We start from the raw sequence: 25,806 nt of genomic DNA on the forward strand, positions 1-25,806 counted from the left end.
TTTAGGGTTTTTACAAGCTAAGCCATTATGGTCAAAATCATAACCAGTAAAGGCAACATATCTCACTTTGCATGTAATGAGTCTATCATATATTAGTTTCACAGTTTAAAGGGACTATACGGAGTTCAGAAATATGAAAAGTATGTATTTTCTTCCCCCTACATGTTTCAGCAATGTCCTAATGTGTAGAATGAGCTCAGACCAATTCACCACAACTGCCACCACATCCTGCACTGTCACTCAAAAAGGTGTTCATTCAGGTCCATGCAGTCATGCACCAGCTTAATATAGAAGGTGCAGTTACACGTATGACCTGAGGTGGCAGTAGTGAGTATATAATGGCCAACTTGCATCTAGCCCATTTAAGTGGAATAACAGAAGTGAATGCACTTTTTCATGATATTATAGTTATATGACGAGCACCTGTATATTGTGGCTTCTTGTGATATTGATATTGCGTGACCTACTATTGCGTTAATGATAATTTTCCGATAATATATTGTGGCACCCTACATCTAATCATCTCCAAATCAGCAGCATCATAGTTTGGTGCATTATTAACCAGGTGATTTTAATAACACAAAACAATTTGCAGGTTTCGTTACAACCAAAGGGTAAATTGTAGAGCGCACACGATTCTGTTGTCACATCAAATGTTGACTGTGTTTGAGAAACAAATGGAAAGGATTTAAATCCCTCATTCAATCAGTTCATTATTTAGTCTTCTGCCCAAGTCAGGGATGCACTATTGACAAATCCTGTCCCCAAAGTCTGTTGTCTATTAAACCCACAGACCAATTTCCTGGTTTCTCACTCTCTTTCTCTCTCATAGTGCGTGCTCCCAGCTCAACAGCGGGAGAATAAGACGCGTTTTATCGATTATTTAAATGGGTACAATTAATGCAGAAGAAACAGAGCAAAGGTCCCGGTGATTTGGCTCGCTTTGAGCCTTATTTACTGCAAAGAATATCCTTTTGTCTTCTGTGTGCACTTGTCAATCATGCTAATTCAGTTGAGCACAAATGAGTGCGAGACTTGCATGTGAAATTGTACCTCTTAAAACGAAACTGCCACCCATCATTTCCCTGTAACCTGTATCAAGTAATTAAAATCACGATAAGTGAAGCATCACTTTTTAATGAGCCTACACGGACCCCTGTTTATGAAGCGACATGCTTGCAGAGACACAGGTGGGGAGAATAATGCAGTGGAGTGTGTATTGTGAGCTAATTGCGAGGACAAGGTTTTAGATACTCATGTCACAAGCAACACACGTGTTTGAGAGTCAGTGCTGGTCACCATTTACGCATAAGCCCGCAGCTCTTTCAAAATATCCGTGTGACTAATTGGACAGTGCTGGCAAAACATGTGAACATTGTTTGTCAACAGGCAAGATAGAAATATAATTGCATGCTTGCTTTCTTGACAACATATTATTTGTATTTAAAGTACAAGAAAAAAATTGAAAAGGTAGGGCAATTTACACACTAATTATTTTTTAGCGTCAGTGTACATTTTTTTTACCAGAGAAAAGACATTTTCAGTATCAGTATTGTGAGATAAGAAACTCTTGAGGATTTTATGCCCACAACAACCATTGAGAAAATAAGCTAATTTGCTTTGTATACTTGTGTGATCAGAGATGCCAGTGCCGGACCAACCAGCCGAGCAGGAGAAGGGGGCCATGGTCCCCCCAGTGATGTCCTCATCCAATGGAGACAGATCTGAGTCTGAGACCACCTCCTCTATCCTGGCCTCCGTCAAAGAACAGGTAAGATCTGCCAGTATTAAACCTATGGGACTGACCAGACTGGATATAACTTCTAATTAGAAAGTTTCTGCCACAGCCCTTGAAGTCAGTGCTATTAAGGGGCAATGGCAGACCACTGTGCTAAAGTGTTTAAAAGAAACCAGATTGATTGGTGTCAAGGGATTGTGAGTGTGTAATGGATGGAAATAATGGAGATTACGGCGCACTAGCTGTAGCCAAGTAGACATAATTGAAAAAGTCATTTAAATCAAGGCAATTACTCAATGTGGACTGTTATAAAGTAGCCCCCGCCTTTTAGAAGGACACACTGAGGTGTTCTGGAGGATTAGAGGAGACTGGAGATGTGAAGAATTGGAAGAAATAAACAAAACGCTTCATTTTGAATTCAAGTACATTTTTCTGGCTGTTTCAAATGTCATAGTGGGGCTGAACCAGTTTTGAAAAATATATAATTGTATTGCAAATCCAATTTGATTCACATTGATTCACACATGAAGCCATTTCAGAACATGTTTGTAGAGGTCTAAGTGAGGGTAATCAGGTATTATACATGGTAAGATCCCTTGAAGATTGGATATTGTGTTGCTGAGAACTTTACTGAGTGGCATGTTGGTGCAGTGGTTAGTGCTCTGGCCTCACGGCAAGAAAGTCCTGGTCGGTGCTGCCTTTCTGAGTTTACATCTTCTCCCTGTGCCTGCATAGGTTCCCTACCATTAAAACATGTACAATAAGCCAGGACAAATGTGATTGTAAGTGTGACTGTGCGACAAATTCATGCATGAGTCCCATGTGAGTTCATTAACGTGCACTGTCCCGACCAAGTTAGTTAAGAGATAAATGTATGGCGACCATTATGTGAAATTGTGATTTCTGTTATATTGCAGTTCATCTTGCAGCCCTTCTATTAAGTGGGTAAATCAATAGTGGGCTCTGTTTGTCTGTTGTTCAAACATAGAAGAATGATTTGCTCTGTCCCAGATCCCTGATGAGTAAAACTCGAGTTCATGCTAATTGCATTTGGTGATTTGTGTTTAGTCTTGGTCCTCTGTGAATTTCTGTTTATTTAATTCGGCATCAAGACGCATGATATTATTTTAATGTTTAATTTTAGGAGCCTGGGTAAATTGCACACGCTTTTAATAAGATTGTAAATTATTTTTGTGCTTTCTTGGATGCCTACGAGATCATGTCTTTTGTGGCTGTTTTGTCCCTGTCTGAACCCACATAAAATGCACAGAGGTCTTTTAGAGGGGAACACATCACATGAATGTTGATACGTCTTTCTTCCTTCCTTTATTTCAAAACCGTTCCCTTGAGCAAAATGCCTAAAGAAAACAAAACAAAAAAACATTGGCCAAATCTCCAAAGCATATCACTCAATCACTTCTGATTTAGCCCGATCAGTCAAGGGTAATGGATGCGTGCCCTTTTGACGGAAATGACTAAAATGTTCTGAAAACTCCACTGTGATTTGTGTGAAAATGCTCAGCGGTGTGTGTGCATTGCATTTCCTTACTTTGAATGGTAAGTTCTAATTATAGCGTTTTTCACTGCCTCAGTCTTCGCCTTTGTTTATGTGCCGGCTAGTGGGCCTGTGACCAGGCAGACACACTCCCTCAGGGCCTTATCATCACCACTTTATGCCTCTCTGTCATAATGGTCACTGTGAAGGGTGCAAATGCAGGGCACATACGGCTTGTCTCGACTTATAAATAATAGCAAGTGGCAACTGACGCTTTGCTAGCTGGGTAAAAATATGTTTTTTTTTTTACTATGAATCATTCTATTCTACACATTTACTGTCAGTATTCTCAAAAGCAGGTATTCTGCATTTAGAGCAAACACATAATTGAAAGTCCGTTTATATACTGTGGGTTTGGACAGTTTAAAATTATTTCTCTGAGAAACAATGATTACCCAACAATAGAAATATTAAATGCTGAAAAGTTAAGAAAACTAACACTAAAATATCATAGTGCGATAAGTATTTACAACCTACAACAACTGCAGATGGGTTCTTGGGGCTCTTCTATCAATCATAGTGTCAATTTGACTGTTCATAAAAAATATTTTTTTTCTCCAGTCCAGATATATGAGGTGTAGAAGCAGTTGAAATTATAATTTGATCATTGTCAGAATTAGAGGTCATAACATAGGAGCCTATAGAGAGATACGAATGCTGTCTGAACACGGTGATTCATTACACCTAAAATTCCTATAATCATCTTTTTGACTTGTTCTGTCATTGTAAACTTAGGGTAAAGGCTAGTACTGTATGTAATTCACACATTTAAAATATAAATGGTAAAACCTTGCTTTTCATGTTGATCTAATGCACCGAATTGATTGACAAAAAAGCAATTCACGTGTTTAAATTGACATGCCCGTTAGTCATAGGTCAAAGCAATATTGGGGGATTATATAAACCGTTCAGATGGATACCAGGCGGGAAGAGCGACAGCGTTTTTATCGCCATAATTGTGAAGAACTTTGCTAATTCCTCCCGTTAGCCTTGAGTTGCCACGTTGAGATCCTATTAAAGCGTCACCCACCTCTTACTCATAAGAATAGGCAACATACTGAAGTACCAGGTTTTTGTTTTTCTGAAAATGTATGCACAAGTTAAAGCAGGACAATAGCTGTCTACAAAAGCCACAGATTACCCTGTTTGTTAAAAGGCTGGAAGGTTGTCTCAAAGCAGGAGTGGGAAGTTTTTCAAGGATATGACTGCACGCCTACTTTGCTGATTGAATATAATAGCCCAAGTGTGTATTTTGCCATGAGGTACAGGGTGCACTACACAGGTCTAGTTCTCCATTTTCTGCTCTTATCATAATCCATCCACTGACAAAAGAGTTTACCAGGTGAGAGATGCCTCCTCCAGAGTACATGGAGCTCTGGGTATTATAATATCCAAGACATTCTCACACAAAAGTGCCAGTGTATTCAGACAAATGAACGTTAATATGGACATTTAACATTTGGCTGAACAATTTAATTGAGTGAAGAGTGAAATGTAAACAGTTGTACCAATAAAAGAATCAGATGCATTTCTGAGCATATCAGAACATCTCAACTGCAGGCTTCACAGGTTTCATACACAAAAAGACTCCATATAGATGGTTGAGCTCTTTCATAAAGAAGTGCGGCTTGTGCGATTTGAGTGAGGAAAAAGATCACAATATTCGAAAATGGTGTTTAATATTGCAATTCCTACATTTTCAACACAATACACAATACTATTAAAGTGAAACAAAAATTATAAGATTTTATTTTTCTTCCACTAAAATATGAGTGAAACAAGCTGGACAGAGAAAAAATGGAGGTGAAATTCAAAACTTCTGCGATTTTGCTAAATATTGTGGACTTGCATCACTTAATATTTACCCATACTATGCGATTCTGATTAGCGTTTTATTGAGCTTCCTGAATTATAAAAACATAAAAGAACCACAACACACTTCACATTTATCTGCTGCCCGTATTTCCCATGTATAGATATAACTCTTCTTAAGTGTATTGCTGCACCTGGAGCTTTTCATGTTGCTGAAGAGGCTTTGCACTGCCTTACATCATGTTTCCGCTGCCAAGTGAGAACTCCTTAGAGACCAATTGAACTGCTGCTGATTTGCCTTACAATCTGTCAATTTTCTGCTTATTTCCATTTAGCCAGCAGTCAAAATAGCCCTTGAAATCTATTCTAGCATCTTACCTTGATAATGATCCTTCTTATGATACATCTAAATGAACTACTGTAGTTTTGCGCTGACAACTTACTGCGCAATTGTCTTTAATGTGAAAATATACATGTCCTGAGAGGCTTACTTTATCTGTTTGATCCATCTTGCTGCTGGCGATACTGAGGCTTTTTATGTCTGGATGCCGTCTTTCACATAAAATTAAATTAGATTTGTCCTTCAGGTCAGTTATGGGAAAGGCATTATCTTTTATATAAGCATTAAGTTCAATTCCTCTGGAGCTCTGACTGTTTTATTACTGATTGCACTTTTAATGGTTCTTGTATAAAATATATTTCCCCTTATTTTTCCTCTTTAAATATACCTTGTCAAAATACCCCATGACTCTGGTGTAAAAAGTAGCCTTCTCATATAATGTATCCTGCATTTTGTTGTTCAAATGAAGAATAAAGAAATTATACTTTTTGCTTATAATCATCATAAAAATACCACTACATGACAGCCACCATAGTCCCAGCAGAAATTGATGGGAAACATGCTTAAACAGACTAACATTTAGTTATCTGTTTGTGAGGGCTCTCAAGTATTCATTGTAGTGAAGCTAAATCGTCATCTGGACTGGGTTGGTTGAGTTGTGGACGTTTTGCTTCTATTCACAGAAGCTTCTTCTTAGCTCTTGTGGTCAGAATGTGACACTGCACCCAAGCTAGAGTGCTCTTACTTTACTAAGACTCAGGCTCCTCCTCCGAGAGAATCAAAACTATACTGAAGCGAAACGTCCTCAACCAACACAGTCCAACCTTTTGATTTCTGTTGATTTTTACTGTTTTTAAATGTGTAGAATAGGGACCCTTGACTCTCCTGAATAAGAGACATTTGGTGGGACTTTCCTGGTTTAATAAAAATAAAATAAGTTTGTCTTGTTCACTATATTTCACTGATGCAATATGGACTTGCATACTAACCTCGACAGACCCCTGCACTCTGCTGCTGGCCTTAAGACTTTTAAGTGGGGTGGCTGATGAACTTTGAAACCACACTGTCACATAAGTTTAACTTGAAAGTTTGACACAGTATTCACAGTGTGCACAGCGGCCTGGACGTGTTATGTGCTTTGAACAGTGCCGCCAGCTGCTCTCCCAGTCGTTTTCAGCCTGAAAATTGGGTTCAGTGCTTCTCCTCTCCGCGTGTCCTTCATGTCCTTCAATATTTATCACTTGCCAGTATAGGGATGTATCACTTAGCCTGCAGGAGTCTAGTGCACTCTGAGGTGCCCCTGTCTAAACCTACACCTCATACTGTTGACTTATTTCATATGCATCTGTCTGTCGTGGCTGTATCTGTGGGTAGTCTTATTTTTCTCCACAGAATGTCTTTTCGACTTGAAAATATAGTCTAGCTTTTCTGCTATAGAGCATTCTTGTGCTTTGTGATTTGATGTACACCTTAAGTGTATTTATCATTTTAGAGACTGCTGTTGCAAATTAGCTCCAGCTATAAATTGGACAGATATGTTTGTTGTTTGCTTCCCTTTTGAAATAATAATTACATTCATACGTAAAGAAATAAATGACACATATTTGATCAAAAACACAATCAGTGATGACTTGAAAATTGGATCAGGGCATCCATGGCTGCAATGATAGGTAGATTTTGTCTAAAGAATGAACAGTAAGAGATTTGGATGCAAACATACTCAATACATCAAAAGCCTTCAAGCTAGTTGTTTTTCTTGTTTCGTATAAATGATCCAAGAAAAGCATCGATGCAACTTTTGAGTTATGTCTGTATACCAACACTGCATCTCGCCTTCCTCGTCCACATACATTTGTTTGTTGGATGTGGCCCGGACAGTCCTATCTTTCTTCATACAAAGTTAGCTTGGGAGGAAATGGCCTCTGTGCCAGTAAACAGAGTCAGCAGGAACGGCCTAGGTGACATACACATGCATCACCACACACATACTGTATGGGCACACACAGCAGCGATCTGATTACACTGCATTGTCAAACCTGCCTCACCACAGCGGAGCTCCCAGCACCCAGGACTCTCCTTTTTATCCAGTCATTCATTAAAACGATGTGCCTCGCTGCTGCCTTCAGGACATGCGATTCACTCACAAATGTCAGCCGCTGTTCTAATGTGGGACTCCTATCCTTATGATGACTTAGCGGCTTTCATCTGGTACTGTACGTCTGAGTAGGAGGTATCTCTCAAAGGAGCTGGATCCCCTGTCAATTCAGAGAGCATCTGTGGGCAGAAAAAAGGTGGTGTTCAGCAGCTGCGGCAGGTGGAGAAGTGAGGCGGCTGGAGATGAGTTATTAGTGAAATACAAGCTGCTATGGCACTTTTGGTTGAATTTAGTGTATATCGGTGTATAGATATTTACTATTTTAGAATGAACATCGATTTTTCTGGTAATGGAATTTGTTTTGTTCCTCATTTGTGAAATAACCTTTGTGCGAGCCTATTTGTCCAGCCTTTTTTATCATTCATGAACTAGGATGCTATTTCTTGTTGTTTACATTACTACACCACTCCCAGAAAGTTGTGAAACATGCTTAGAAACTTCCATATTTCTTTGTTAATAATTATAACAATGAAAAGTCAAATGGCCTTTGATGTGCAGCATAGTTTATTGAGCGTATTATTGATTGGGCATAAGCTACACTGCCGTTTCTATCATAATGTGCAGCTACCCGTCAATGTCATGAATTATGAATTGCATGCTATGGTACTGTCAGTCTGTAAAACAAATGTTTGAAGGAAACATCTCAGAATGAATTTTACTTGTTGGTCCATTATCATGTACATCCTCAAACGTACTACATATCGTTTTTGTGTGCAGTGTCTTGCTGAGTTATACGTGTCCGTTTGGGAACGATCCGCGACCCTGTAGAACCAGGAAGAACAATGACAATGTTAGACAGGAAGTGTAATGAGCCGTGAAATCAATATGTACAATCCTGCTTCACCAGAGGCATGCTGGGTAATGGAGTGTCAGGAGTGTTTTGGAGCTGTTTTAATCACTGGGACCTTGGAGTATCTTCCTTGTAAACAGGTTGCTTACTTCCACGGCATCAGTGCAGGCGCAACTTTGTGGATATGTGTTTGTGATAAGTTTTAGATGAAGGAAACGGCGGGTACAGGAAGTGCCCGCGGTGAGCCCCCTGATAAGTGTGTGATCATTGGCACTCTGTAGGGATCACAGTCACTCTCCCCTCTGCCCTGCTGCTGTGTCCCTCCTCTGCCTCCCTCTCATTAGCCTTTAACGTGACGACAGAGACCCGAGCTGAGCCCGCATGTGAAGCAGGGGATCTTATTGCTAATCACTTAGCCCAGACCCTCCTCATCTATAACACAACGTCCCACCTCCATCTGCATGCTAATGCTACCTGAGCCCCAATCTAAGCCTGCCTGCATGCTGATCATCTTGTTAGCAATAACTGAATGCTAATATTCCAATAGCCACAGGCCTGATATGGAACCTGCATGCTAATATGATAGAGAACATCTCTAGGTGGTTGACCATGCTGTGTATGAAACATTTAGAAAATACTTATATAATATGTGCATACAATTAAATACTGTATATATACATCTACAGTGCCAAAGCATTACATGTGCCAAGCATAACCAAGCATGTATAGATATTTATTCGGTGCTTCAGCTGTTAAACCTTTGCCATTTAAATCATTGAGGCACACTATTAGGCAGAATGAATGAATGAATGAATGAATGAATGAATGAATGAATGAATGAATGAATGAATGAATGAATGAATGAATGAATGAATGAATCAATCAATCAATCAATCAATCAATCAATCAATCAATCAATCAATCAATCAATCAATCAATGTTTATATCTGTAGCACTTTACAACTACACCTTGGCAGACCCAAGTGCTTTCCATAAAAACCCAAAATATAAAAACGTCAACATTAAATGACATAAAATGTGAAAACACAGCATTAGGCATTATGGAAGGCCTGTCTAAAAAAGTGAGTCTTTAGTCAGGTCAGTGATGACTCGCAGCTCGACTGGGAGTGAGTTCCAAAGTTTGGGCCTTGCCACGGCATAAGCACCATCACCCCAGTGCCTGGACCCGGGCCTGGGCACATCCAAAACCATCTGAGAAGAGGAGCCCGGGGCTCTACACGGGCAGTGGATGGACAGAAGCTCGGACAGATATGGGGGAGCATGTCCATGAAGAGCTTTAAAAACAAATAACAAAAAAATTGTAAATTAAATTTGAAAATGGACTGGGAGCCAGTGGAGGGAGGAGAGGATCGAGGTGATGTGGGAGCATCTGGATGTGTTTGTCAAAAGGCAGACAGCTGCGTTTTGCACCAACTGAAGGCGATGTATGGGGGACTGCTTGATACCAAAATAGAGTGCCTTACAGTAGTCGATGCGTGAACTGATAAAAGCATGTACGGCCTTTTCGAGGTCACTACAGAATAAAAAGGGTTTGATGCAGTTGAAAGACACTAGATTTGATCACAGCTGTTTCAGCCAAATTTCAGCTCACTATCAAATATGAATCTAGAAGAAAAAATGAAAATAATTAATTAATTAAAGGATTGATGACTTTTTAACCAATAAGAGAAAAATAGAGAAAAATCCCACGCTACACATCAAACCATGTTCTATTCTGTGTGACAATTGGTCCACTCACTATCCTTCATTAGCAAGGCAATTAGAAAAGAATCACTTTGATAAAAATTGCATGAAACGGGGGAAACTTTCGCTCATTTTTTCATGAATCACACTGAACCTCATAATGTCGGCAAACACCATTGTGGACATGGTCTAAGGTCAAAGATTCCCTCTCTATGTCAATATTCATTTGCCCGGATATTGCTGTCTGCACCCTGGGATGCTCCTCTGTGTGTATTGCGTCTGGGAGGCTGAAACCTTGACCCATCATGAGACGTGAACTACTAACATGTGGTTAGAATAAAATCAGTCAAAAGAGTCAGAGTCTCATATTAATAGATTCTTCTGAGTCGCTCGCACTAGGGAGATATTGCAGACAACCGTCCATGTTCGTTATTATTATTTTTTTTACCTATAAGCCTACCATTCATTTTCATATCCCTTCATCAAATGTATCTTACCTTTAGCTCACCATTCTAACTTTGGCCAGTGTAATTCAGCTGAACGCCTGACTTGTTTTTAAACTCCGCACTGCTTCATCTGGCGCTGTAGTCTGGCTGACATGATTAGAAAACATGAGGCAGTCCTGTGTGGTTAAGCTTTATCCCTATTTGAGAGGAAATGGGCCTTTCATTCTCCCAGAGTTCCTATCGATCTGAAAATGAGAAAATGGAAAGATTACTCCGTGATGGAAAGTGCCATTAAAGGGCTGGAGTGGCAAAGAGCTCCGAAAATGCCCAAGTATTTTCCTCTCCACTGGTACTCCTTTATTTACCCGGATAATGCAGGCTGATAGTGACTGCGATTTTAACTCTCACTACTTCAGAGTTGCAAATGCTGTGCGCCGCTATAAAAAGCCCGTATTTATCAGGAAAATGGCTCTCTTTTTGTAAGATATTATGTCTTCTTGCTCGAGATGGTAGATGTGCTTTTGGGATACCTTAGAGACTGTTTATGAATGTAGTAGTAGGAGCTGCTTATGCTGGTCACATATTGTCACAGTCACGGCTCCTCCGCGAGACGCTTTAGGGGTCAAAAGCACTGACTCACTTCTAGGAAATTTCATAAGCGGCAGAATGTTGTTTATTTGGTTGTTTAAATTCAACTTTTGCTGCCGTTTGCTGCCTTTTGCTTACAAATGCTGAAGGACTTTGAGGCATGTTTTTAAAGCAGCACTAAGTAACTTGTTTACCTTAATAAATCATTTCCCCCTAGTGTCTCTGGCCAGAAAGCCACACTTGCAACTTTGCTGCCACCGGGTAATAGAATCACGAAGAAGAAGCTTGCAGGCTAACGGGAAAAGCTAACTGTGGGCTAACGCCACTTTTGCAGTGTTTACAGCCAAGTTTGAGTGAAAAAGAATATCTCCATTGTGTAATTGGATGTACAATATCCCTCTCTCCCTTTGTCTTTCCTGTCGGCGTAGTATTCAATTAATTAGTAAAAAAACATAACATGCTACGACACCTGTAGTGGTGCTTATGGCCTCTAGGGGCACGAGTTACTTACTACTGCTTTAAGTATCTGAGTGGTAATTCTTTGTTTCCTGACTCCAATGACCAAATACCTTGTTTATGTGTCAGTTTTCTCAGAGTACTTGGGGCCAACACAAAAATATTGATATATAGAGTGTTGAATTCAACAAGATGCATATTTTATGATCTTGTGCATGTAATATTATACTGTAAAACTTTAAAAAAGCGCACTTCTTTGACAAAGTACTGTAGATTGCTCTGTCTAAGGGCACTCTATACCCAACACGACATAAGCCTAGCGCCATGAAGAGCTACATCTTTATATTATTCCCGAAAACTTTATTTCCAAGTTCTCACATCAACATCCTGACAGTCATTGTTATCTGTCGGTGCACTCCAGCGCCTGGTGCAGCTCAGCGGGGAAGCTCCACTAAAAGCTGTAGCCTTCTCTCCTCTGCATCCCAAATAGATAAATTATCATTGCGCTCCTTCGCAGTTGTCTGGCCGCCAGGGTTGACATATACACTCTAAAGACTACGGCTAATGAAGAATGGCTCTGTCATTGGAGTTGTCTTGGAAATAAGGCGGATCGCTCAATCTCTCTTTCTCTACACTTTCCTTGTTGTTTCCCCACTTTTTCTTGCTTTAGTCCCTTATTGCTCCAGCGCGCCTCTGCCCATCACTCATCGGTGTATTTCACTCTCTCATTGCCGTCTGTCTGTACAAAATAAATGAGGTCTTAGTGTTGCAAATGCATCACGCTCGGGGCCCCCACCTCACCTCCTCATATTCCCTTTTACCCACAGTGCTTTGCGGCGACCAGAGATGTGCATCTAACCATCTCTAATGAGGCAGCTTGTGTTCTTTGGTGCCAGTGTTGTTGTTTATGCTCGAGTCATTTGTGGTTCCCATAGAAATGGTCTCTTCGAATGCCGCACATCATTAGTTTCTGTTTTAAATTCGTCATTGCCATTTGGTCTGAGACGGGCAGACAAATGAAAGTTGATTCAAATTAGCTTGTGAAATTTCCTCATTCAAACTCGCATCTTCATTGTTCCATAACAAAATCTCTTGCTTTTCGTGAGGTGTATTTTATTTTTACACCACTTCTCTTTTATGTACATGATCTTACTGGGTTTTGACAAGACGGTGGAGGTCCCTTTGAAGTTCCTGGACTGCTTTTTGAATATTTTAGCGACAGTAGGGGTTGAAACCTCATTTGCTATTTTTGCCTCTTCTTTTCGAGCACTTTTGCTTGAAAATGTCATATTGTCAGTGGGATATGCCCTGGGTAGCTGGTCTCCCCCAGATTGGCCTAAATTTAAATGTCAGTAATGATGTTAAGGGGGGAAAAAAGTCTCATCCTGTCTGCCTTACTTAATATTCCCCACCTTCTTCTCCTCCTCCTCTCCTGTTGGTTTCTTCCTTGTGGAGTTTAAATTTCCCCCGTGACTTTCTTTCCGCCCAATTTGTTTGACCTCTTTGAATAGACCACATATTTTTACCTGTTATTTCTTTGAGCCTTTTCTGATTCTGCTCTCTCCCTCGCATGCGCTCTCTCTCAAATATGCCTCATGCCTCAGTGGTAGATGTATTGTCTTCTGTCAATGTTTTGATGCCTACTGTTGTTTTGTCAGTAACTTGTCTGTTCACAGATATGTTTCTTTGCGAGACGGCAGCATTTATTCAATCTTCTGGAAATGTCAGCCATCTTATTAGCCAAGGAGTGAAAGGATTATCTTCGGAAGTGTTCTTTATTGAGAAAACGCAGGGATTCAACTGGGGCCTTGACACGAAGAGTCTCAAAACTACACACTTTGTTTTTTGTTGATTTTTTTTTTTTTTTCCATTTTATTTTAAATGTCAGTGGCCTCATGTTTAGCTTTGTATTGATAGACCTGAACTTTTCCTCGGAGCAGTGTATTATAAAACTTTGTCACAAATCCGATCAGATATTCTTGACCTTTAAGTCTCTTTAGACAGGAACGTAAAAGGAAAAGTGGAAGCAAGCCCTGATTCAAGCCCTGCAGAAACCCCAACTTCTGTATTATTTAAACCAAAAGTAAATTCTGCCGCTATGTGTTTTATCATACGTTTCTCCTTTCCCACCGAATTCTGTGCGCCCGCAGGTGGCCAGGTTTAGCCCTCAGCTTTGCTCTGCCATCTCCATTGGGCTATAAGGAGCAAAGGCTAACACAACCTTCCTGTCAAGAGAGATTTATTCCCTCACCTCTCACAAGTCTTCAGCGGGGTCTCCGTGCGCCTGTAATCTGCCCCTTCCCCTCCCCAAAAAGAAAAGAAAAAAAGAAAAAGCCCAGACTAGCGGCCATTGTCCTCCCTGACTCTCCTCTCCCGGCTGGCTGTATGACTTGGGACCTGGTCTGCCAACGGTGTATTAAACATTTAAAAGTCAGCGTGCAGATCACTTAAAGCGTGGCAACGGAGCTGGGGGAGTGTGGCAAACCACTCGGGGAGAAAGACAAGGCTCGGAGAGAACAAGAGACAGAGAGGACCAGACTGTCAGGGGACGCTGATAAAGAAAGACAAAGGGGGGGGGGATCTCTTTGTGTCATTTCCTGCTCAGCGCTAGTATAAGACGATGCTCACGATGCAGCACTACAGGCAGGGGAGGGAGGGTTCACAATAGGCCGACAATGCGGGCACAATATAGTCATCTCGATGTGCGGGGGCAAGGCACGACTTCATCAACAGGTGTGAGTATGACTGTGATGCTTTTCCATCAACTGGAATTGCATGTTAAGTAAGTAAGTTAGTGGTTTATTTGTCATTGTAGACGCGTACAACAAAATTGTGTTCAATAGTGTTGTCTCCAAATTGTGTTTTTGGAGTTAGGGGAAATCGTAGTGCCCAGAGGAAACCTGGCTGGCTGCCTTCAGTCTCCTCTGATCCTCTGAAACGGTGCAGCACCTCCTGGGTTTGTCCCTGTTTCAGCTCCTCCATCTCCTCCGTCCTCTTTCTCCTGCGCAGCTCCCTCCACTCCACAACAGTCTTTCACCATCTTCTGGGAAGAGCGTATCAGTTAATTTGTTTTATTCTCCAGTGAATGTCCATTAGCCAGAACACTAATTAGTAGGGATAGAAGGCATGGTTGGCTTAGCTGTGAGTCTTGCCTGGATACCTCCGTGTTTGTCTCTTTTTTGTTTCCTGTAGCTCCTCTTGTGCTACCTCCACAGTGCTGCAGGTGTGCGGTTCTCTTGGTGCCTCTTCAGTGTTCCAGAAGAAGGAATGTGTAGGTCTCAAATGTCTTTAGCTCATACGCTAGCTGTTGTGTTTACTTTAGACACAACCTAATCATTTTTTTATTAAATATGGTCATCTCGATTATCAACATGGGGGTTTCTAATTGACAAATCTTTAATTCAATCCCGTGGCAGTGAAGGTTCTTGGTTGTGAGAGGAGGTTTGAGGAGGTTTATTTGAAACATCTATCTCATTAACCTTGAATTGAATCTTAACTCTTTTTTAATATAATTCAAGAACTGCATCACCCAATTGCATCTACATATTCTGAAAATGTAAAGTATATGTTGTGCTATTTAGATTCAAGTGTGCCAGTCTTAACAAGTGTCCGCCCACAGCTATAACCACACCGCAGTGTCTTGGTTCGGCCTTGCTTGTCTGAGTTATGTTAATTGGCTGTCATTGTTGGCCACGGCTGATTTTCACCAGCTGTTTACACCGAAGCAGTGGCATCCTTCAGATAGATGCCTCCCAGGTCAGATAGTTTACAGGTGCAGCCTATATGTTGTATAGCATTTCCACATTGTGTTGGTGTTCTGCCAATGGAAATGCTCTTTAGTCCAAAGGCATCATTTGCTGATGAACATGTATTGTCCAGTCATAATCGAGCGCTTGTCACTGATCAGTCAATGGTAATTAACTGCAACCTAGAATTTCCACTGACATTTGCCCATTAAAAGAGGCAATTACGGCACTTTGAAGCTGCAGGAATCAATCGCTGGCACATTCTTTGCCCTCATACACACATACGGCTTTCAAATGCAAAAAACAAAAGGGAAGTTTTGGTGCAAAGTTGGTAAAATACTTTCTTGATCCTAAGCTACACTGAGATGTTTTATCCTCTGGGCATGAAAGAACATGCTAATGCTTTTACGCACCTTCTCTGAATTCCCCAGTTCCTTTGCATGTTCTCTCGATACCTGTTATATTCTGCCTCTTTTCTTGATGTTTGCTTTTGATTCTCTGCTGATCATTTCAAATAAATGGATTTCAGGGGACATGCTAAATCCACTTGTTGATCGTGTTTGATCTTGCAACCTTCTTACTTTGTCAAAAACATACATGGTGTTACACTTTTATGATGTTTAATTCTATCTTTTTTGAGACAATGTCATTGCTGAAGTGCCCAAAAGCAGGTTTACAAGCCACCGCTGGATATGATATCTCCACTTGGAAAATTTGGCTATATGCCAAATCAGTCACATTTTTGCTATGTCCTCAACTATTTTAATATGTTGACCATGACAGACTGAACAGCATTCAGTCCACCCACGGAGGGTGCGGAGCTGTGGGAGATGCAGGACAATGACAGTGCGACAGGGGCACAGACAGAGACAGAGCGGCGGGTGCAGGAGGTGCAGACTCAGTATTTGCCCTTTGGGTGCAGCAGCTGCAGACAGCACCATGTGTCATCCTGCATTCTGTCAGCACAGAGCGAGGTATTTCTGTATGTCGGGAGCAGAGACAAGAAACACCAAAGTCGGACATATTTTTTCTGCCACTGGTGTTTGTGTAGTTTTCTACAAAAACACCCGTAATTCACCCAATCAACATTTGGGTGAATTATTTTTTGTTGTGTTGGAAGTATTCTACCACTATGCATCAGAGCCAAGTCAACACCAATGAAGAGACTTGAATCAGAATGAGCAAGGAAAAAATAATTAAATCATTATACCAAAGTAGTGGTCATCACTTGAGAACAGGGGATAATCACTATGCACTGTTATGAGGAAATGCAAAGTATCCATACAATTGAAGATGAACACTTTGGTCTGACCGTGATCATGAACTGTGCTGTCTGTATTGTCTCGATGTTAGTGCTGAAGATGACATATTTGTTATGTGTAAACAAGAATCCTCCTGCTGTAGTGTACAGCCATATAGAGACCCAGGGAGAGCCCAACACACATATACAATAGTGCAAGTGTTATACATGCAAATACAGTTCCCTCTGTTTACAGGCTTAGCCACATTGTGTATTGACAGATAATCCTCACCAGAAACGAGGAGCAAACAACAGAGATACTTTACTGTATACTGCATCAGCTACAGCAAGGCAACACAACACTCTATACAACATGCTTAGAAGGTAAATGTTGGGATGTTTATGCTGGAAATGAGAAATATAGAAGTCATTGCTCCACAAACTGTTTCATTGTAAAGGTTACAGTTTCACCCATAGTTAAATAACAAATCAACACGCCGTATTGAAGAGCGGATACAAACAAGCCTTTACTTTGTGTGGACAATCATGTTACGGGCACACCCACAATCATTTTCCGTTGTGTTTGCTGCCATTATGGAGTCAATGCTCAAAGCTAAAACGAGAACGTGTCTCACATCTAATATACAAGGCACAAACAAATTACGCAAATATTGTCTCTTATACTTTATTGCATTTCCACAAAGCTGCTGTTTTCATTGTGGCCACCAATTGCCTCATGTAAACTATCGCTTTGTTATTGCATGCTATTAAAATTTTAGTTGGTTTTCCTGCAAAATGCTTTAATTTCCCTTGTTTCCACTTTTTTCTTTGATGTGCAATAAGGCGTTTTTCTTTCCTGTATAAAATATGTCAAAAATACAGCCAATTTAGCCCCTGGCAGAACTTTAAAATTGTAGCATTGGACTCACTGTGTCAATTTTTAAACATCTTGATTTATTTCTTCTTTTTAAATCGTGTTGCATTAGATGAATATAAAAAATGCTGTATCCAATCATGGACATAAAATAGAGTTCCGTTTAGAATCTTTACTTTGCTTGCTATATCAGAGCATGTGCAAAGTACATGATCAGATAAAGTTCTGGTCCAGTTCTCATCTAATCTAGAGTCAATCCTTGTTTGGGCCAATGTAATAGAGGTGTAGCCCTCCTTCTGTGCCCCCATTTAAGAGTAGAGAATTGAGACCAATTGGCGTTTAGTCTTAGGTTGCAAATACCTGTGAGTTAGTGAGCAATAACCAAAGTCTGCACAATCAAAATGCACTTAAAGGATTACAACAGTTTATTGCATTGCTCTTTGTTCTTGTGTTCTCTTCTGTGGTTTTGCAGAATGGCTAGAGGTCATTCGTTGGCTCATGAATGTTATACCACACCATTTAAGAACTACAAGTGCTGCAGTGAAAAAGGGAGGACCATTTTCGTATTCAACACCAATCATTTGACCGTGCATAATATCTCCACCTTTATTCATATATTTGTCAAATCCTACTACTCTCCCTTTTCACTGGGGGATTACATCAACTCGCTGCTTAATTTAGAGAGGATTTACGGAACCTGAAGGCTGACTTGTTGGAACAAACTAGTTTCCAGAGCAGAGTATGAAGTGGCTTTGAGGCTTACTTCGCGCTGTAACAGGCTGGCAGATGAGGAAGTGTTGCGACTGTAATTTTCCTGTAGGCTTTTGGCAGCTTTGATCAATAACTCCATAATCACTAACCGCCAGTCGCAAGACATATGAGACGTGATAAAATACAGTAATTAGACAATGAGTTTGTCTCGGCGCTGGTGTAGTGTTTCTGAATGCTGCCTGAGTTAAAACAACACAGATGAGATTTTAGTCTGTGTGCCCATTCATGGGGCGGCAGTGGCACAGAGAGTAGAGCGGGATGTTAAGCGCTTTGAGTGCCTAAAGCAGGTAGAAAGGCGCAATGTAAATGTGACCGTTTACCATGTATTCTTTCTTTTTGCAGACTCCTTGAATGTGTATGGTTTACCTCACAAAAATCAATTTTTCAAGGCTTAAAGAGACTAGATGCAAGTTGATAATTTTCATACTCACGACTGCCACCTCAGGCCTTACGTGTGCCTGCAGCTTCTATATTAAGCTCGTGCATGACGGCACCTGAATTAACAACTTTTTGAGTGACAGTGCAGGATTTTAGAGGCAGTTGTGGTGAATAGGTGTGGGCTCATTCTACACATTAGCACATTGCTGGAACATGTAGGGGGAGGAAAATACATCATTTTAACATTTTTAAACTCCTTATAGTCCCTTTAAGCTGACACCTACCGCCTGAGCCTTAAATCCTGCAGTGAATGGACTTCCATAATGACATACGCAGACATTATTTAGTCACACATTAATGTTCTTTAACTATTTGCAATTGAATTACCATTTAACTACATTTAACCAAATGCATGCATATATTCAAACAATCTAATCTCATATGGTTCTCAACATGGTTTACCAACCAAAATTAAAGGGACTATACGGAGTTTAAAAATGATAAAACTAAGTATTTTCCTACCCCTACATGTTCCAGCCATGTCCTGATGTGTAGAATGAGCCCAGACCTGTTCACCACAACTGCCTCTAAAATCCTGCACTGTCACTCAAAAAGGTGTTAATTCGGGTCCGAAAGTGCCGTCACGCACGGGCTTAATATAGAAGCTGCAGTTACGCATAAGATCTGAGGTGGCAGTAGTGAGCATAAAATTACTAACTTGCATTTAGCCCCTTTAAAGCCACTGTGTAAATTTCAGCCAGTAAAAAGAATAAAGTACAAGAATTAATATCAAAACCATACATCTGTACATTATCAGGCTCGCCTCTCTTTAGACTTGACTCGTGACTTTGCTTGGAGATTGACATTACCAGCTCATTTTGTTACTGCTCTACTTTGATTATTGGCAGACAAACATACATCTTATTAGTTCCTCTTCTGATCATGATGAGTCTGTTTGATGTTGTCGGCATGTTTGTTTGTTTGTTCAGTTTTAGGACACGTTTAGTCAGTTTTGGAAGATAGCGATGTGGCTGTGACAACCCAAAGTTATTTCGAGACTATTGCTCTCACAAATTAAATCTATTATGCTCTCCTTTGCAGTGAACGATTGTAAACTACTGTAAAACGGTGATGCCAACCATGCGAGCGTGTCTAAACGTGCCCGTGTATATGTGGTCTGCAGTTCTCCAGGGAGAGCTTTCCCCGTCCCACTCCACTGAAAGTGCTGAGCGAGAGGGAAGTGTCCAATGACAAATCTATGGGACAAACTGCATCTAAAGCATGCTTTCTTTATAGTCTCTGTCCTTCACCCTCCCATGTCTCTCCCTCTATACTTCCTCATTTATTCTTTTTATCTGCTGCGCCCAAAACCCCCCAACTCAGCATAATTACTGGTGCATAGAGTAAAACTACTACATTATATTACGTGCAGACTGGGAGCTTTTGCAACTCTTATAATCATGTTCTTTTCACTTTGCATCAGTGTTCTCTTTCATCACACTTTCTTTTTTTTTGTTTTTGACACACAAAGCTCTGCTGAACATGGGGGATGACACTAAGTAATCAGCCCCCCGTGATGACAGGGAGCAGTGCATTCTGGGTAACTCCACATATAGCAATCATTTTCTTCAACTCAAAGGGTTGTATAGGCTAGATGGATAGAATTTTTTGAATTTATACCATGTTACAATGTTGTCTCCTCATCAAAAATCAGACTAGGAGTTGTGTTCTGAGCCATATGGGTTGTATGTTTGAATAATCGTTGAATCTTCTTTTACAGTGCTCCTTCAAAATTACCCGTGGCCATACATAACCCAGAGGCACTTTCCTTACCTTCTGATTTCTTGCGCAGTTTGTCCCTCAATCGCTGTGCACCGACAGGAGAAAAAATCAGCCAATTCTTCCCTTCAGCAAAGCAACACTCTGTAGCCCGCTCTGATACTCGTCCTGACAGCACAGATCTGGAGGTTTGTTTTACTGGGGAGCTATTGGTGTCGTTGAACCAGGAATAATGCCAAAAAACCCTTTTCATTTTACATCCATATAGCCTTATCTAACCAACAAAGTGTAAGACAGTGATCAAGATGTGTTGATAATGTGAAATTATGACGATAATTAAATGATGACTATATGTTTTTTTTTCAATCACCAGTTCACGTGCACCACATTGCATAAAGTAGGGTGCTTACTGCTCACTCAGTGCAAGATATTAAAGGTAATGAATTAGCTGTGGAGAACTATGAACTTGTATTCATAGTCTTATATCATGCCCATTTTTGCTTGTCTTGTCAAAATCTTGCCTTGTTTCAGTTTTGCTTTGCAATTTAACTACAATATGTTTTTTACACACAAACTTGGGGACACATTGCGCCATGAAACATTAACTATACTCAATAAAAAATCACATAAATCAATCTTACTTCATCGTCTCCTCCCAGAGTATTCCCTCCCCGTGCTCCCTAACTCAGCCTATAACACTCTTCTTTATGTCTTGCTTTCCTGGCATCTCATCTGTGCCTAGAAGCCCCCTGCTGTCAAGCGCCTGCTCTTTCCTCCTCAGCTCTCTCCTCCTTTTTATCATTCGTACTCTGTCCCTCCTTCCCGTTCACCATCTTTCGCCGGTAGCCTTCATCTCACTCCGAGGGGGGCCCCGCAGCCACATTTCTACCTAATGATGCATTGCCGAAGGGAGAGAAAATATGACAGTTAACAACCTCCTCTTGCAATTTCTCAGACCACGCATGCAGAAGCCCACAGTGGTGTCAGGAAGTAGCAAAGAACAATCCTAGTCATGCTCAAAGTGGTGACTTGAAGAATGGAGCTTCTTGGTGTCATTTGTTTATTATAGCAATCATGCGTCACAACATGCACATCATTCCTATCTCACAAATCCAAGTCCTTAGATTCACAGTCTGGACCTTATATGGAATTCACCACAGGGATCTCCAACATGGAGGTGGGGAATTCCCTGTAGCTAGAGAGGCACGATCCAGCTTTTTTGCTTCCGATACCAATATCCGATATTAATTGATACCAAGAGACTTTCTTAAAAGTGGCTGTTGTGAGTGAAAAAGTGAATGGTCCTCTTTTAATAATTGTAATAATAATGCATTGGTTTTATATAGAGCTTTTCTGGACACTCAAAGATGCTTTACATTGCATTATTCATTCACTCCATACTTGGTGGTGGTAAGCTACTATTGTAGCCACAGCTGCCCTGGGGTAGACTGACGGAAGCGAGGCAACCAGTCTGCGCCATCAGCCCCTCCAACCACCACCAACCACTCACACACTCACTACGTTTGCTTGGCTTCCTGGTGTTCCCAAACAAGCCCTTCCATGCTTAGCTTCCAAGGTCTGACGGGATCGGGCAGAGCAAAGGAGGTATCTCTATTGTGAGATCAATGAAGTCTTATCTGCTCTGGCAAACAAGATGTTACTGATCAAATATCAACTATATTATCTACTGATAAACTAATGCAAAACATTAAACAAGGACCACTGGACTTTTTCATTTACTTGTGAATTACAAATATGTTAGATCAGTTATTCTTTAACTCCATTTCATTAACTAAAATACAAACACTTGGCCACTCCAGCAATGGCCAATTACTTTTGGTGAACCAGTCATAGTCTTTGTTAGTCTGAATTAGTTGATGTTAGCCTGAGCATGTTGCTGCTAGCTGCAGCACTTTGCAGGGCGATCACAAATATATTTGTGGAGGTTAAAACTAACAGTGATTGAATTTTCCAGGTTCTGAGCTTCACTTGGATTTCGTCGGTGAAAGTTTGTATTGGGTCGGCATTGAATATTTGGATATCCGATTAAAAAAAAATGTCCCCAATATCAGCTCTGGTAGCCGTTTCTAGTATTGGATCATGCATCCCTACCTGTAGCTCTCCTACTCTTTCTACATAAGCTAGTTTCCCTTGTGTGAAAATGGAAGTTTTCTTCTTAATTGAAGTATTGTCCACTCAGATTCTGCCATTCTTTTTTGTAAGTAGCTAAATGGGTGGGGGACGTTTGCAAACCACTGCTTGACAGTTTTCAATGTTCACATAGAGACACATTACAATTCAGTGTCACTTTCAGTTTTTGGGTGACCATGTCCAGTAACCATTGATGACCACTCTGCCATTGTGCAAACCTTCTTAATCACACGAGTGCATCTCCCTCTCAGCAAAGTAATATATTTCCTTCTCTCATTATGTTGCTGTGTACATGCTTTGTACTAGTCTGACATAAACGTGTTGAATAATTGTACGTAGGCAGAGTTATTGTTCCATCTTGTTGGTTTAAATTAGGATAATTGGACTGTAGTGGTGTTGGGCGTTTGGTCAAGCTGAACTCATTTTTTTTGCATTTACTCACGGACATACAAATAAAGCCATTGATTTATCTGCTCATTATATACTTAGATGCACGATATCTGTGAAGTATGGCTTGTTGATTCACTCGCTGGAAGTTGTTTGTGCCTTTAATTTGCATGCAGATTTTTTTTTTACCAGCTTTCATTTGAGTTTAGTGCCCGCCCTCTTCTTTATTCTCCCTCCAAATCTTCCTCAATACCCCCCCCCTTCCTCTTCCTCTCCCCTTTCTAATGAGACGACATGGCTTGAGTGTTATTCCTCCGCTATGTGACAGCATCTCTCTGTTGCCAATTAGCGCAGGAGTCGCCAGCGCTGTGTTTGCCTTCAGAGATTACATCTTTGTTTGTGTACGCACCCCACAAATGAGACCATCCTCTCATAGGCCGGAAATCTCGTCAACAAATAGGACTATACAGTGGCGAAGTGAGTGACGGTGCAGTAAATACACTGTATCCATTCCGCGCGTGGGCGTACCATATCGCATTGCTATTGTAGAGAGGGGCTTTTCTTTTGTCTGCGCCACTTCATCTTTGTTTATCCCCGTGCGGCTGCGCTTAAAACCTCAGATGCCGTTGTGAGTGCAGCAGACACTATTCTGCCTTGATCACAGTGTTTAGAAGGAGTAAAGACAGAAAAAAAAAGCCCCTAAAAATAGGAATTAGCGCCTACTTCTCCACAGCGCTCCTGGTGCGGGATAATGGACTCCGCTGCATTGCACTTGATAATACTATTGAACTGCTTCCCTCAGTGCTGCGTATGCTAAACCCATGCAGTCATCCAAAGGCATGATATGAGCCGTTCTTTGGGGGCTTTTTCCCGCGGTGACACAAACGCGGGGAACTGTGTGTGGAGCCCGATTCAGCACCGCGGACAGCTCCGTGACTCACTCTGGAGGTGCTGACTGCTGTAAACCGCAGAGCAAAGCCTGACAGGAGGCAGCCGCAAAAAGATGGGGGAATATTGCCGCTGTTAAATCAAGTTCAACTTATTACAGTGTCTGGGATTACACAAATCATCAGTGCACTTTTAATCAGTTGTGAAAGTTACGCTGTATGCAAGTTGTCAAAGTAGAATGTGAAAACAAGGAAGTGTCAGATTGAGCCTTTAGACAGGCAAAGTGCAGACAGCTGTGGTTTTCATGGTGAGTTTAACTTAACTTTAACTTTACTTTTTTGGAGTTATAGAATATGACATACCCCTGTTATAATGTCCAAAGTCTACTTGATTTAAGTAGAATCTAGGACTGTATCAGTACAAATAACATCAGAACATTAAAACTTGGAAATATAAAAGAAATGGCGGAGGGAAAAAGCCAATTATCAAAGTTTAGTGGCAATTTCCAAAGCTATGGGAATTGTGCTATTTTATGTGATGTAGTAATTAAGGAGGCTTGGATCTGATTAGAATAAATTGAAAACTAAATTGCTCTGTATATTTTTTGAATAAACAACTGCAGCCAATATTGTTGCTAATAGTTAAGTGCACAGCGATGTGTTAAGCAAATCTCTCTTTGCACAAAGCTCCCAGAGTTTGTTTAAGAACAGCAATAAATCTTTAAAACTACTTAATGCATTTGATTTAGAGATGTGTAAGGGCAGCCGCAGTCACTCACTGATTTATGAGGGCCTGTTTACTCCGAGCCAAATGACAATCTGCTCGATGCTGTGGTGTCCTAGCCTGAGAGTAACAGCTCGCACTACGCTGAATCATCAAACCTTATAATTTACAAGCAATAAGCGTCAAAATTCAGAAGTTACAGCTTGATCCCTTGAATACTGGCTGTAAATACAAAATAAATGTTGGCCAGTAGGGCGAGGGGTTCCTTCCCATGTCATAAATACAGGCAGGTCATAGACAGCCTGAGACCATTTACATCTTGATGTGTGACATTTTAGTGACAATGATCCTCAATCTGACATTACCTCGAAATGAAAACAGGCACTTGACATTTTCCCTCTTCTTACATTTGTCATGTTATCACTACTCAGCCACACATGAGCTGCCAAAGCCACGAGGATGGTCTAATAATTTCCCAAAGGAGACCTGGCTATGGGGCTAGTGGCATTGTTTCCCTTATGAACAATTGGGCTAATGTTCCTTTTTCACTTGGCATTCTGTCTCAGTTTGTGTGCCGCTTTGTTTTACACTGATTCACACTGTATTAAACAGGCCACACAATCCCACATTGTTGCATTTGTAAATGCTTTCTTTTAGCGGTGTGAATGAACTCCAATGAAAGGAGCTGGCAGAGAGGCTTGTTAAACCCTTTACCGCCGGAGAAAGCTGTGCCGAAGGGCCCGTCTGCGATTTTATCACTGTCACGCTTGTCGGCCTGGTTTAGGCTTAGGGACTTGCATACTGTATCTGTCAGACTGCACAGTCACATTGGCTTGTATGCTCAGGAGTACCTGTGCTCCTCCAGATTATCATGCTACAAACTCCTGTACACGCTTTGCCTTTTCATCTGTTTAAATGGATCTTACAGCCATAAACTACTACTGTTTTCCACAAAAAAGAATTTCTGGCAGTACACTTAGATGTTTTTATGTGTTTTTTGTGTTGTGGTAAGTTTCCCTCTGCATACGCTGCACAGGCTTGTAAAGAAGAGTGCATGTGCTTACACGGCTAATCTATCAAAACAAGTGCTTGTGATTTCCAGGGGATGGATGACCTTTGGGGCCTCTGGAGTCCCCTGTCACATCATGTGGTGTAGATGGAGAGCAGTACTGGTGGTGGAGGGGAGACACTCTGTGTGAATATGTATGGGTTGGTTCTGCTGATGGGCTTTTAGCACGGTCCTGCTTTATAGTATATCCTCCTCATAGCGTCACCTGGCACCTGC

At 40.9% G+C, this 25,806-nt stretch overlaps 1 protein-coding gene across 4 annotated transcripts in view; it reads left to right on the plus strand.

The window, feature by feature from the left end:
• Positions 1-25,806, plus strand: part of ctnnd2a (catenin (cadherin-associated protein), delta 2a) — a 223,842-nt gene that overhangs the window by 34,324 nt on the left and 163,712 nt on the right. For all 4 annotated transcript variants that reach the window (XM_079576430.1, XM_079576428.1, XM_079576429.1 and 1 more), the window contains exon 2: positions 1,641-1,771. In XM_079576430.1, coding sequence (XP_079432556.1) covers positions 1,643-1,771 — 129 coding nt within the window. In that variant the 5' untranslated portion in view covers positions 1,641-1,642. The remainder of the gene's footprint in view (positions 1-1,640; positions 1,772-25,806) is intronic.

The sequence above is a fragment of the Gobius niger genome (assembly GCF_951799975.1).
Source record: "Gobius niger genome assembly, chromosome: 18".
Taxonomy (NCBI): Eukaryota; Metazoa; Chordata; class Actinopteri; order Gobiiformes; family Gobiidae; genus Gobius; species Gobius niger.